We start from the raw sequence: 13,097 nt of genomic DNA on the forward strand, positions 1-13,097 counted from the left end.
CTACCACTTGAATCATGCACCTAGTCCTTTTGCTTTTTCAGTTTGTTTTTCTCAAAGTTTTGTGATTTTGCCTAAGACAGCTTTGATCTATAGTCTTTTTTTTTTTTTTTGCCAGTCCTAGGGCTTGAACCCAGGGCTTAGGTGCTTTTCCTGAGCTTCTTTTGCCCAGGGCTAGCACTCTACCACTTGAGCCACAGCACCACTTCCAGCCTTTTCTGTTTATGTGGTACTGAGGAATCGAACCCAGGGCTTCATACATCCTAGGCAAGCACTCTACCACTAAGCTACCTTCCAGCCCTGATCTATAGTTATTTTACCTCTGATTTCTGAGTAGCTGGGACTGCAACTATGTTCCTTCATAGTACTTAGCCTTCTTTGTAGTTTTGTGTTGAAGCTGTCAGGATCCCATGTTAGAAAACTTTTGATTCCCTGCACCTCTTCTAGAATTGAATAGCATAGTTGTGTTTCTGATTTTGTTGTAGTTTGTGCCAAATATTTTAAGAGAATTTGTAAAGTCCCTCCCTAAAGTTTGTGATTTCTCTGTTACAGGCATATGGTTGATGATATGTTAAGTGCAGATGATGTTAGTTGCAGTAGTTCGCAGGTCAGTGCAAAATCAGAAAAAAACATGGCTGACTTTGATGGTGAAGAATCTGGATGTGAAGAAGAATTAGTTCAAATTAATTCACATGCAGAACTAACATCTCATCTCCAACAACATCTTCCCAATTTGGCATCTATTTACCATGAACATCTTAGTCAAGGTAAGATTTTATGGTAAACTATTAAGTTCTTGAAAACAGACAATTTATTAAATTGTTTAAAAGAATTTACAGTCAGTAGTATTAGTGAATTTCTATAGACAAAATGACTTAATACATGACAATTTGCTTTCCAAGACAATGAAATTATTATAAATATTCAATCATGAATGTAAGGAATTTTTTTTGTGTGTGGAAGGTGCCAATACTGGGGCTTCAACATAGGTCCTGGAACTGTTCTTAAGCATTTTTTGCTCAAGGCCAACATCTCCTACTTGACTCACATCTCTTCCTCCAGCTTTTTTTGGGTGATTAAGTAGAGATAAGAGTCTTGCAGTGGTCTTTTCTTGCTCATGCTGTCAGCCTTCTAAGTAGCTAGGATTGCAGGCATGAGCCATTAGTGTATGCATATGGCCTCTGTTTTTATTCAGAGATGTTCAGCTGGGAAAGAATGAAAATTAATAAGTAAGAAAATTACATAGATATTTTAGAAAATACTTAGCTACATTCTATTTTATTCTCAGAAATCTTAGAACCTAAATGTAATTGAGCATACATCATCATTTTGTATGATCTGTCCATATGAAATGTGTACATTGGGCAAATCTATATACACAAAGTAGATTTGTACTTACCTGATGATGAAAAGAATTGGAAAAAATAAGGAGATTAGCTCTGCTAAAGAGTAAATTCTTTCTTTTTTGGTGATGAAAATGTTGGGTAAAAGATTATTCTAATCAATCAAAATTGATCTTAGTAGAACATAATCACACATAGACAAATGGAGAATTAAAAAGGTTAAAAAGCAATAGAGCCAGCTGTAGGGGTGCATATCTATACTCTAGCACTTAAAAAGAGTCTGAAGGTGCCAGGTGCTGGGCTCACACCTGTAATCATACTCAGGAGGCTGAGATCTTAGGATCATGGTTCAAAGCCAGCCTGGGCAAGAAAGTGCCTGAGACTAATTAACCACCAGAAAACTTGAAATGGTGCTGTGGCTCAATGGTGGAGCACTAGCCTTGAGTGAAAGAGCTCAGGGACATGGAAAAGCTGTTTAAAAACAAAACAGTGGGGACTGGGAAGTTGGCTCAGTGGTAGAGTGCTTTCCTTGCATTGATGAGGCCCTGGATTTAATTCCTGAGCAGAAAAAGCAGGAAGTGGCGCTGTGGCAGGTGGTAGAGTGCTAGCTTTGAGCTGAAGAGCTGAGGGACAGCACCCAGGCCCAGAATTTAGGCCCCTACAACTGACCAAAAAAACCCCAAAACAACAGTGAATTTCTAGGCAAGCACTCTACCACTAAGCCACATTCCCAACCCTGACAACAGTGTATTTCTGATTATTGTATCACACATATTCAAGTACTTAAAAATCTGATTTTTTATAATAGAATCTTTTAATTGAATTTGAATGTTTTGGATAAGTCATACCCAATAAAAATTGTTTGCTTCATGCTAATCTAGGGTAATAAAAGACCAGATAGAAAAGAATATCTAGGCAAATATAAATTGGTTAAGGAATTATTTCTAGCAAATTACCTTCTTTATGCTTGAATTGAGTATCTGACATTTACATGCAGTTTTCTTAATAAGTGAAAAATATTAGTCATATTTATAAATAATGGAAAGATTTACTTGACTTTACTAACACTAAAAATCTTTTTCATAAATTAAATTATTGCTTTAATCCTACAATTTTGTGTTCTAGGAGAAACTTTTTTTTTTTTTTAAGGAGAAGCTTTATTTTTAAACTTCTCTTTTGATTTGTTAACTTTATTAGTGCTCTAATTCTAACTTTCATTCAGCTGTATTCCTCTATAGTGTGCTATGTTTTGCCCCATCAGGACCTGCTGTTCATAAACATCAATTTAACAGTAATGCTGTGACAGATATTAATTTGGATAATGTTTGCAAGAAAGGAAACACTTTGTTGTGGGATATAGTGCAAGATGATGATGCAGTAAGTAGTGTAATAAATCCAGAATTGCACAAAATTACAGCAAAATGATTGGAATAAATAATAACCTATGTAAATACATTTTTTTCAGGTTAATCTTTCTGAAGGACTCATAAATGAAGCAGAGAAACTTCTTTGTTCTTTAGTATGTTGGTTTACGGATAGACAGATTCGAATGAGATTCATTGAAGGTTGCCTTGAAAATTTAGCAAACAACAGGTAAAGAGGAAATTTTAAAAATGTTTATATAGTTGTCATAGTTCTTATGACATAATTCTTTCTGACTAGGTATCTTGTTTTTATATTTTAATGTGCCTTTGTTAATGTTTTAAATATTTATGGTTTTCATACTAAGGTTAAAACGATTCACAGTTGTCAATATTTTCTTGGTGGTGGTTTTTTTCATCATTTTTCAGAATCCTTAAGATCTCCAACACTGAACAAAGGAATAATAATGTTTTTTGATGTTGGGAATACAGTTGTGATGACTTTGTATTTAAATTGCAGTTATATGCCTTGAACCTGTCCTGTGCTATATATAAAGAAAGTTAAATCTGAAGTGAATGAAACTTTAAAATGGACACTTTAGAACCAATATTGTGTCTCCGTGTGGGTGAAACTTTTGTCTCAGCTTCTGTAGTATTAACTATACACATAAAATGTGTATAGTTCTCATATGTCACTCATACTTCAATAAATGATGACCCAAATGCTGGGAGGATGAATTAAGAGGGTCCAGTGTTTGAGGCTATCTGGGACTATGCAATGAAATAGACAAAAAGGAGAAAATGTTTGTAGACTGTGTATCTGACCAGACATTGATGATCCAGAAAATAGAAGGAACTAAAAAAATTGAATAGCAAAAAACCACATGAGTAACATTAGAGTATCTAAATAGAGATGTCTCAAAAGAAGGTATACAATTCTGGCACGGGTGGCTCACTCCTATAATTCTTAGGTACTGGGAAAATTAAGAACAGGATTATTGAAGTTTGAGACCAGGTTGGGTAAAGAGGTTTCAGTAATTCAGCAGTATAACTTCAGCCTAGCAAGCCTGAGGCTCTTTGTTCAAATCCTCCAGTTCCTCCATCTACAAAATAAAAACAAAAGCAAACGTCCAACAAGTTTAAGAAAATGCTCCTTTTCACTAGTTATCATAGGCCAATGTAAATAAAAACAATGAAATATCACCTCAGAACAAGAAGAGTCATTGTTATCAACCTCATACAGTGACTGAAGCCTGTAATACTAGTTTACTTGAGAAACAGATCAGAGGATTGTGGTTTGAATGTTTTCCCTTTCCTGGAGTTTAATTTACTTACTTTTGGTTGGTTGTGGGGCTTGAAAGCTCTGGGCCTGGGTGCTGTCCCTGAGCTCTTCAGCTTAATGTGAATGCCATACCACTTGAGCCACAGTGACACTTCTGGTTTTCTGGTTGTTAATTGGAGATAAGAATCTCATGGGCGGGGACTGGGAAGGTGGCTCGGTGGTAGAGCACTTGCCTTGCATGCATGAGGCCCTGAGTTCATTCCTCAGCACCACATAAGCAGAAAGAAAAAAGCCAGAAGTGGTGCTGTTGCTCAAGTGGTAGAGTGCTAGCCTTGAGCTGAAGAGCTGAGGGACAGTACCCAGGACCAGAGTTCAGGCCCCACAACCAGACCCAAAGAAAAAAAAGAAGAATCTCATGGGTGGGGCTGGGAAGGTGGCTCAGTGGTAGAGTGCTTGCCTTGCATGCATGAGGCTTTGGGTTCAATTCCTCAGCACCACCTAAGCAGAAAAAGCTGGAAGTGGCACTGTGGCTCAAGTGATAGAGCACTAGCCTTGAGCTGAAGAGCTGAGGGACAGCACCCAGGCCAGAGTTCAGGCACCATGACTGGCAAAAAAAAAAGAAAAAGAAAAAAAAAAAGAATCTCATGGGCTTTCCTGCCAGGGCTTGCTTTGAACCGCAATCCTCAGATCTCAGCCTCCTGAGTAGCTAGGATTACAGATGTGAGGCACAGGCACCCACTGCTGGAGTTCATTTTTATAAAAATTATATGATTAGATGCATATAAACATCATGCCTTTGTGTTTGTCTCTTAGGAACATCCTCCTTTGGTCTCACTGTTTGTGAATGCCTAGAGTCTTGTATAATTTATCATTTCCCTTCATATTATATACACTTTTTAGTGAATACTTTTTGATGAGAGGTAATCATTGACATAATTTTTTTTATTGGTGTCTATGCTAATATGGACTATTTTCTTTCTGTGAAGCAAAGAAGTAATGAATTTCTTTCTGAAAAAACTAAGCCAGGTCACTGGTGACTCATACTTATAATCTAAGCTACTCAGAAGGCTGAGATCTGAACATGGCAGTTCAAACCTAGCATGGGCAGGAAAGTCTATGAGACGCTTATCTCCAATTAACCACCAGAAAACTGGAAGTGGCACTGTGGTTCAAAGTGGTAGAGCACTAGCCTGGAACCAAAAACTTAGACACAGCACCCAGACCCTTAGGTCAAACCCAGGCTGGCACACAAAAAAGAGCCACTGCACCACTTTCAGTTTTCTGGTGATTAAGTCAAGATAAAAGTCTCAAGGACTTCCTGCTGGGGCTGCCTTTGAACTATGATCCTCAGATCTCAGCCTCCTGAGTAGCTGGTATTAAAGGCATGAGCCACCAATGCCTGGCAAATACTGTGTTTTGTAGAACAGTTTTCTTAAAATAATGTAGTCTAAATTAGACAAAATTATCCACACATGTATTCAATAATGATGATCCCCCAGTGAATCTGTCCTGTCCATAAGATAACATATAAAGCTATATTTGTGTGTATGTGTGTGTGTGTGTCTGTGTGTCCCCCAAATGCTGAAAGTTAGGCTTGAACTCCAGGCTTTGGTTTTTGTTGTTGCTGGTTATTGGGGCAGAACTTGGTCTGGGCACTGGCCTTGAGCTCTTTTGCTCAAGGATAGTACTCTCTACAGCACCACTTCCAGTTTTCTGGTGGTTATTTGGAAATGAGTCTCGTGGACTTCCCAGCATATTTTTGCTGGTACGAAGACTTGACCTTATGGCCTCAAACTCTTAAGTTGGCTTTTTTGCTCACAACTGGTGCTATACTATTTGAATCATGCCTCTGTGTCCTCCTTTTTGCTAGTACTATAAACATTCTAAACTTCAAACAGCATTGGTTGTAAGAGAGAATAGGACTTTCAAGAGTTTTGTTCTTCATTTGATAAAATGCTTTTAAGTCCTGTTTTCTCTGTTTATGTGTGTTTGGGTCAGTGACGGGGACTTGAACTTGGGGCTTTGCACACTTGCTCTGCTTTATTGCTCAGGACTGGAGCTCTACCACTATGAGCTTTGACTTTTTTTTTTTTTTTTGATCATGGGGCTTGAACTCTGGGCTTGGACGCTGTCTTCAGCTCAAGGTGAGCACTCTACCACTTGAGCCACAGCGCCACCTCCAGTTTTTTTCTGCCTATGTGGTACTGAGGAATGGAACCCAGGGCCTCATGCATGTAAGGGAAGCACTCTACCACTGAGCCAACTTCCCAGCCCCTGGCTTGATTGATTGATTGATTGATTATTTATTTATTTATTGTCAGTCGTGAGGCCTGAACGCTGGGCCTGGGGTCTGTCCCTCAGCTCTTCAGCTCAAGGCTAGCGCGCTACCACTTGAGCTAAAGTGCCACTTCCAGCTTTTTCTGCTCATGTGGTGCTGAGGAATCAAACCCAGTGCCTCATGCATGCAAGACAAGCACTCTTATCACTGAGCCACCTTCCTAACCCTGATTTTTAAATTTTTGAACAGTTGTATATTCAATGTGTTCACATGAGTTTTGTGTTTTTGTTTTTGTTTTGTGTTGGTCCTTGGGCCTGGCCACTGTCCCTGAGCTCTTCAGCTCAAGGTGACTGTTCTACCACTTTGAGCCACAATGCCACTTCCAGTTTTCTGTTGGTTAATTGGAGATAAGAGTCTCATAGACTTTCCTGCCTGGGCTGGCTCTGAACTGCAATCTTCAAAGTTCACTCTCCAGAGTAGCTAGGATTACAAGTATAAGCCACCTGTGCCCAACAAAAAATGAGTTTTAAGCAATGATTAGATTTAGTTCATGAAGGCCTTTGTAGACCAGTTTAAATATCTTAGTCTTTCTTCGAATTTTGTTTTCTAATTTATTTTACTGCTTTGCACTCCACCAGAAGTAAAACTCTGTCTTTCGATATTCTTTATACTTAAAGCCAATTAAGCAGTGTTGGGTTCTGACTTATACGACATACTAATAGACTGAGTGCCAACTTTTCTCTTTTATAAACCTATGACACAGTGTTGACTTCTGAAAAGAAAGAAAGAAAAGAAGAAATTAAGTTCCTCATAATTTCTTTGGCTTCTAAAGTCATCAGCCAACCTCCTTTTCTGTTTCTGGAATTTATATGTAGTCTTCATTCTATTGAGTGGATAGGCACATTCAGATTTTGAGGTTTTAGGATGACTTCTTTTTGTCTTTTTGGTCCCTCAGACTTGAGATGTGTGATAGACTTAACTATAAACTTGGTTTATAGGATAGTGATTCTTGAATACAAATCATACATGATAATAGGTTTGAAAAGTGATGATAATAACTAGGTAAAGGAACATTTCCATGAAAAAAGTACCTTAATAAGCTCTTACCTTTAATCATATATATATATATATATATATCCACAATAACTTATGGAAGAAAGCAAGAAGGAGTGATGTTGTCCAAGAGAAATATATTCATTATCTGAACTGTGAAATGACAACCTCTCTGTACAGCACCTTAATAATAACAAAATTTTAAAAAGCTAGCTAGGTCAACTAATAATTAAAATTATTTTATTCCATTAGAATCTATGTTTTGCTTTTTCAGATCAGTAGTAATTTCCCTTCGTCTTCTTCCAAAACTGTTTGGTACCTTTCAGCAATTTGGGAGCAGTTATGATACCCATTGGATTACAATGTAAGTTAAAAAAACAAAAATATTTTAAGTTTTTTTACTCCAAAATTTTGAGTTTGTTATTTTAATGTTTAAATTATTAATTTGTTGTTGTTGGTGGTGGTGGTCATGGGGCTTGAACTCCAGGCCTGGGAGCTTTCCTTGGGTTCTTTTGTTCAAGACTAGTGCTCTACAACCTTAAGCCACACACCCATTTCCAGTTTTCTGGTGATGTAAGAGTCTTACAGACTTTACTTCCAGGGCTGGCTCTCCTCAGATCTCAGCCTCCTGAGTAGCCAGGATTGGAGTAAGGAGCCACCAGCACTCGGCTAAATGTTTTTTGTTTTCCCTTGGGTAGCCCAGCTAGGCTCAGCCTCAAGATCCTTCCTACCTTAGCTTCTTGAGTGCTGGGATTGTAAGAATGCTTCACTATACCCTGCTGATTTAAACATGTCCTTAGATTTCTCTGCCATTTAATCCTTTGAAGATAAAGATCCCTTTCAGTAGAACAATCTGAGGATTATTTGTTCCTTTTTTTGTTTTGTGGTTTAGTATAAGAATAATACTATAGCAATTACTACTATGGATTTTAGGGAAATTTTCTGTTGTATGTCACAACAATGGAAGCCACCTTAATAAGATCCAAAATAAGCACTTTCATGCTTTTAATTTTTCTCAACTGAAAGAATTGGTTCTAGAATAACATTAAAAAAAATTTTTTTTTTTTTTTGGTCTAGTCATGGGGCCTGAGCTCTGGGCCTGGGCGCTGTCCCTTAGCTCTTCAGCTCATGGCTAGTTCACTACCACTTAAGCCATAGCACCACGTCCAGCTTTTCTTTTTCTACTTATGTGGTGCTGAGGAATCGAACCCAGGGCCTCATGCATGCAAGGCAAGCGCTCTACCACTGAGCCACATTCCCAGCCCCAAGAATTTTTTAAAAAAAGAATAATGTTGGCACTATTCTTTTGCTCCTTTATTTACATTCATAGAAAATTTATAATGAATGTTAGGAATTCTCACGAAGACATGGTTTGCTGTAAGAGAACTCTGAACTGTGGTTATCATGAATAATAACAAAAAATTTGTAATAATTGTTTTGTTTTTTAACTTCTGTTTTTAAATGGTACTGGGGATTGAACCCAGGATGTTGTACTTACTAGGCAAACGCTGTGCCACTGAGCTACAATCCAGCTACAAATGTCTTTTTTTTTTTTTTTTTCTTGCCAGTCCTGGGGCTTGAACTCAGGGCCTGGGCACTGTATATGAGCTGAAGGCTAGCACTCTACCACTTGAGCCACAACACCACTTCTGGCTTTTTCTGTTTATGTGATACTAAGGAATTGAACCCAGGGTTTCATGCATAGTAGGCAATTACCCTACCACTAAGCCACATTCTTAGCCCTAAATATTTTTTTATTGTGAATTTGTTAGGCTTAATAGCCCTCAACATTTGGTAAACATTATACTGTAAACTCTCTAGTGGCCTGCATTTTAAAATCAGAAAATTTTTTCTCTATCTTTTATCAAGTCTTAAGAGGTCAGGTTACTTGACTGAAGCTATGTTGTAGGTGGTTGGGAGCTGGTTTTAAACCTAAGCTTATTGAATATTTTCTTTGTCTTTCATTGATGGGACAGAAAAGTGTCTTCTATGCTAAGAATAGAGCTATAGTGAATTCATTAGTAATTTATACTAACAATTTGGGAAATTACCTACTTGTTTAGATTTTTAGCAGATTGGTTAACTGCTATATGACATACATTTTGTTAATCATGGAAGTGAGACGCTGGGATCTTTCAATGTATATATGATTACTTTTATTCTAATGGTCTAAATAATTTTGGAACATACACTGGCATTTCTTTGATTTTAAAAACAGTTGTGAGCTTTGTCCCCTGGGCATAGTGGCTCACTCTTCTAATAGCCAGAGGCAGCAGAATTATGGGCTGAAGGCTAACCTCTGGGTTATATAAGACCTTATCTCAAAAAATTTTTAAATAAGTGAAGGTATTATTAATAAGTAGTTGGCAAATTAAAGATTCATCCAATAAACATGTGTTTTTCATATACCAAGTGTAGTGTTAAAATCTGTGATATGACCAACAAAGACCTGTGGATTATTTTTATGGAATGATATATTATTTTTAATATTAACGGATGTAATAGCAAACTCTATGAAACATTTTATCCTTTTCATATGTATTGAATATTTTGAATTTAAAATATACTTTAAATTCATAAAAATTAAGGAATATTGTTTTATGTCTTTTCACTATGTAAGTATAAATAGTGCTAGTCATTTTTTTTTTTTTTTGTCAGTTGTGGGGCTTTAACTTTGGGCCTGGGCACTGTTCCCTCAGCTCTTCAGCTCAAGGCAAGCGCTCTACCACTTGTGCCACAGCACCACTTACGGTTTTCTGAGTGGTTCATTGCCAGGGCTGGCTTTGAACCGTGATCCTCAGATCTCAGCCTCCTGAGTAGCTAGGATTACATGTGTGAGCCACTGGTGCCAGCTGCTGGTCATTTTTCATAAAATTTTTTTTTCTTTATTTTTCTTTTTTTTTTGGGTCCGGTTGTGGGGCCTGAACTCTGGGCCTGGGCGCTGTCCCTCAGCTCTTCAGCTCAAGGCTAGCGCTCTACCACTTGAGCCACAATGCCACTTCCGGCTTTTTTCTTTTTGCTTATGTGGTGCTGAGGAATCGAACCCAGGGCCTCATGCATGCAAGGCAAGCGCTCTACCACTGAGCCACCTTCCCAGCCCAATTTTTCATAAAATTTTTACACTTAAAATTTTTAAATCTTTTTCTGTCCAAGAATACATTTTGATCATTCACCTCCCTTTTTTTAATTTGATTGGTTTTGGGGGCTTCAGCTTAGGGTTTAGGCACTAATCTCTGAGCTTTTATGCTCAAGGCTAGTGCTCTACTACTTTGAAGCACAGCCTTACTTCCATTTTTCTGGTGGTTAATTGGAAATAAGTCTCATGGACTTCTCTGTCCGGGCTGGCTTTGATCTTAGGTTCCTGAGTAGTGAGGATTACAGGCATGAACTACTAACACCTAACACTTCTGCTCTTTTTATAATTATTTTTTCTTTAATTGGGCCAGGTGGGCAGAAAAAGAACTGAACATGATGAAGCTTTTCTTTGATAATCTGGTATACTACATTCAAGCTGTAAGAGAAGGAAGACAAAAACATGCACTGTAAGTACCTCTCACATAATTTAAATGGGATTGGCTTTCCCCTGATAGTGTAACTTTTGGGGAGCTAGTTTTGGAACACTTAAAATTTTACACTTACTGGATATTTATAAGAAATTGAGTTATACATGACCTTTGACAGTATGCACAGGACTGTCTGCTCCCTTCAGAGTTTGAATGATTCAGTGGCACAACTGTGGCTCATACCTGTAATCTTAATTACTCAAGAGGTCAAGATCTGAGGATCCTGTTTTGATGCTAGCTAGGGCTGAAAAGTCCATGAGTCTCTTTGTCTCTTATCATCAAAAGGCTTGAAGTGGTCCCTTGGCCCAAGTTGGTAGAGTGCTAATCTAGAGCAAAACAAAGCTATGGGGGGCTGGGAAGGTGGCTCAGTGGTAGAGTGCTTGCCTTGCATGCATGAGGCCCTTGGTTCGATTCCTCAGCACCACATAAGCAGAAAAAGCCAGAAGTGGGGCTGAGGCTCAAGTGGTAGAGTGCTGGTCTACAGCTGAAGAGCTGGGGGACAGCGCCCAGGCCCAGAGTTCAGGCCCCACAACCAACAACAAAAAAAAACCACAAAAAAACAAAGCTCAGGGATAGCTCCCAGTCCTGAAGTTCAAGCTCTAGGATTGGGACACACACAACATAAAAGGTTAGTATTGCAGCTTCAACTTGAATTATGATCTGGAACAGATATTAGAACTTATGATTGGTTATTTTCATTGACTAAGATGCTCAGAGACTTGTTGAAACCAGAACATACTGTTTCACAGGCACTGATTTTTCAGTGCATGATTCATTGGATCACTAAAGGAATTCAGATGCAGCCCTGATTGTTATTTCTCTCCTACCACCATTCCCAAATCCTTTCAATGACTTTCCATATGAAAGTATACTAGCTTCTTTCTGATATTCTCACTGGCCACAATCTGGCTCTTGTCTACCTCTTCAGACCCATCTTATACTAACACAACTGCCTCTTAAAATTTTAGTTCTTTATTCCATATCTTAGCTGTGGTAAATAATGCTGCAATAAACATAGTTGTGCTGGTAGCTTTAGTATGGTCTTGTTTGTGATCATTTGGGTAAATGCCCAAAAGTGGGATTGTTGGGTCATAGGGAGCTCTATTTATAGTCTTTTGAGGAACCTCCACACTACTTTCCAAAGTGGTTGAACAAGTTTACACTCCTGCCAACAATGCAGTAAAGTAGATGAATGGATCAAGAAAATGTAGTATATATACACAATGGAATTCTATGCCTTCATCAGAAAGAATAACATTGCCCCCCATTTGTTAGGAAATGGAAAGACTTGGAAAAAATTATATTAAGTGAAGTAAGCCAGGCCCAAAGAAACAGGTCCCATGGTTTCCCTTATTTGCAGTAACTGAGACAAGCAGAAACGGTCAGATAAGTTGATGTTAGGCGAAATGAACCCCAAGATAAGGATTCAAGTGTTTTTTCTTTCTTGCTATTGTTTCTAACGTATTTATGACATGATTTTTTTGTTGCTTTGTATGTCCCTCCCACAGGGTATAACCCCTGTTTTCACTGTATTTGATGTTGGTATAATTTGGGGAGGGAAAGGGAAAAAACAAATAGTTTAAATAGGGATACAGGTGGACCCATTGCAACAATGAGATGTACAAGACGTTATGTCAAAAAATGAACTTTACAACATTGGGCAAGGGGGGGAGGAGAGATGGGAAGGGGAAACAAAGGAGGAGGCAACAATGCTTGATAAGAAATGTACTCATTACCTTGCCTATGTAATTGTAACCCCTCGGTACAGTATTTTCACAATAAAAAAAAAAAGGATAAAAAATTTTTTTAGGGCTGGGAAGGTGGTTTGGTGGTAGAGCGCTTGCCTTGCATAGATGAGGCCCTGGGTTCGATTCCTCAGCACCACATAAGCAGGGGGGAAAAAAGCCGGAAGTGGCGCTGTGGCTCAAGTGGTAGAGCACTCACCTTGAGCTGAAGAGCTGAGGGACAGCGCCCAGGCCCAGAGTTCAAGCCCCACGACCGGACCCCAAAAAAAAAAATTTTATTTATTTTTTTTAGTTCTTTATAAAATGGCCACAAATGGTTCTCAAAGAATTTTGTAAACTCACCTGTTTAACAGACTTTTATAACAACCCTATATCAATCATTTAATTTGTCATAAATTATGAATATCAGTTTTCTTATCAGATACATTCTTTAAGAACTTGTTTAGGGAAATGGTATTGATATTTTTTGTTTAAG

The 13,097-nt window shown here is 38.2% G+C and overlaps 1 protein-coding gene across 3 annotated transcripts in view; it reads left to right on the forward strand.

The window, feature by feature from the left end:
• Nucleotides 1–13,097, forward strand: part of Usp34 (ubiquitin specific peptidase 34) — a 209,396-nt gene that overhangs the window by 57,568 nt on the left and 138,731 nt on the right. For all 3 annotated transcript variants that reach the window (XM_042691171.1, XM_042691172.1, XM_042691173.1), the window contains 5 exons: nucleotides 550–764; nucleotides 2,602–2,717; nucleotides 2,806–2,933; nucleotides 7,589–7,678; nucleotides 10,761–10,856. In XM_042691171.1, coding sequence (XP_042547105.1) covers nucleotides 550–764; nucleotides 2,602–2,717; nucleotides 2,806–2,933; nucleotides 7,589–7,678; nucleotides 10,761–10,856 — 645 coding nt within the window. The remainder of the gene's footprint in view (nucleotides 1–549; nucleotides 765–2,601; nucleotides 2,718–2,805; nucleotides 2,934–7,588; nucleotides 7,679–10,760; nucleotides 10,857–13,097) is intronic.

Source organism: Dipodomys spectabilis, unplaced genomic scaffold (assembly GCF_019054845.1).
Source record: "Dipodomys spectabilis isolate Male_0828 unplaced genomic scaffold, ASM1905484v1 ptg000141l, whole genome shotgun sequence".
In the NCBI taxonomy this organism is placed as follows: Eukaryota; Metazoa; Chordata; class Mammalia; order Rodentia; family Heteromyidae; genus Dipodomys; species Dipodomys spectabilis.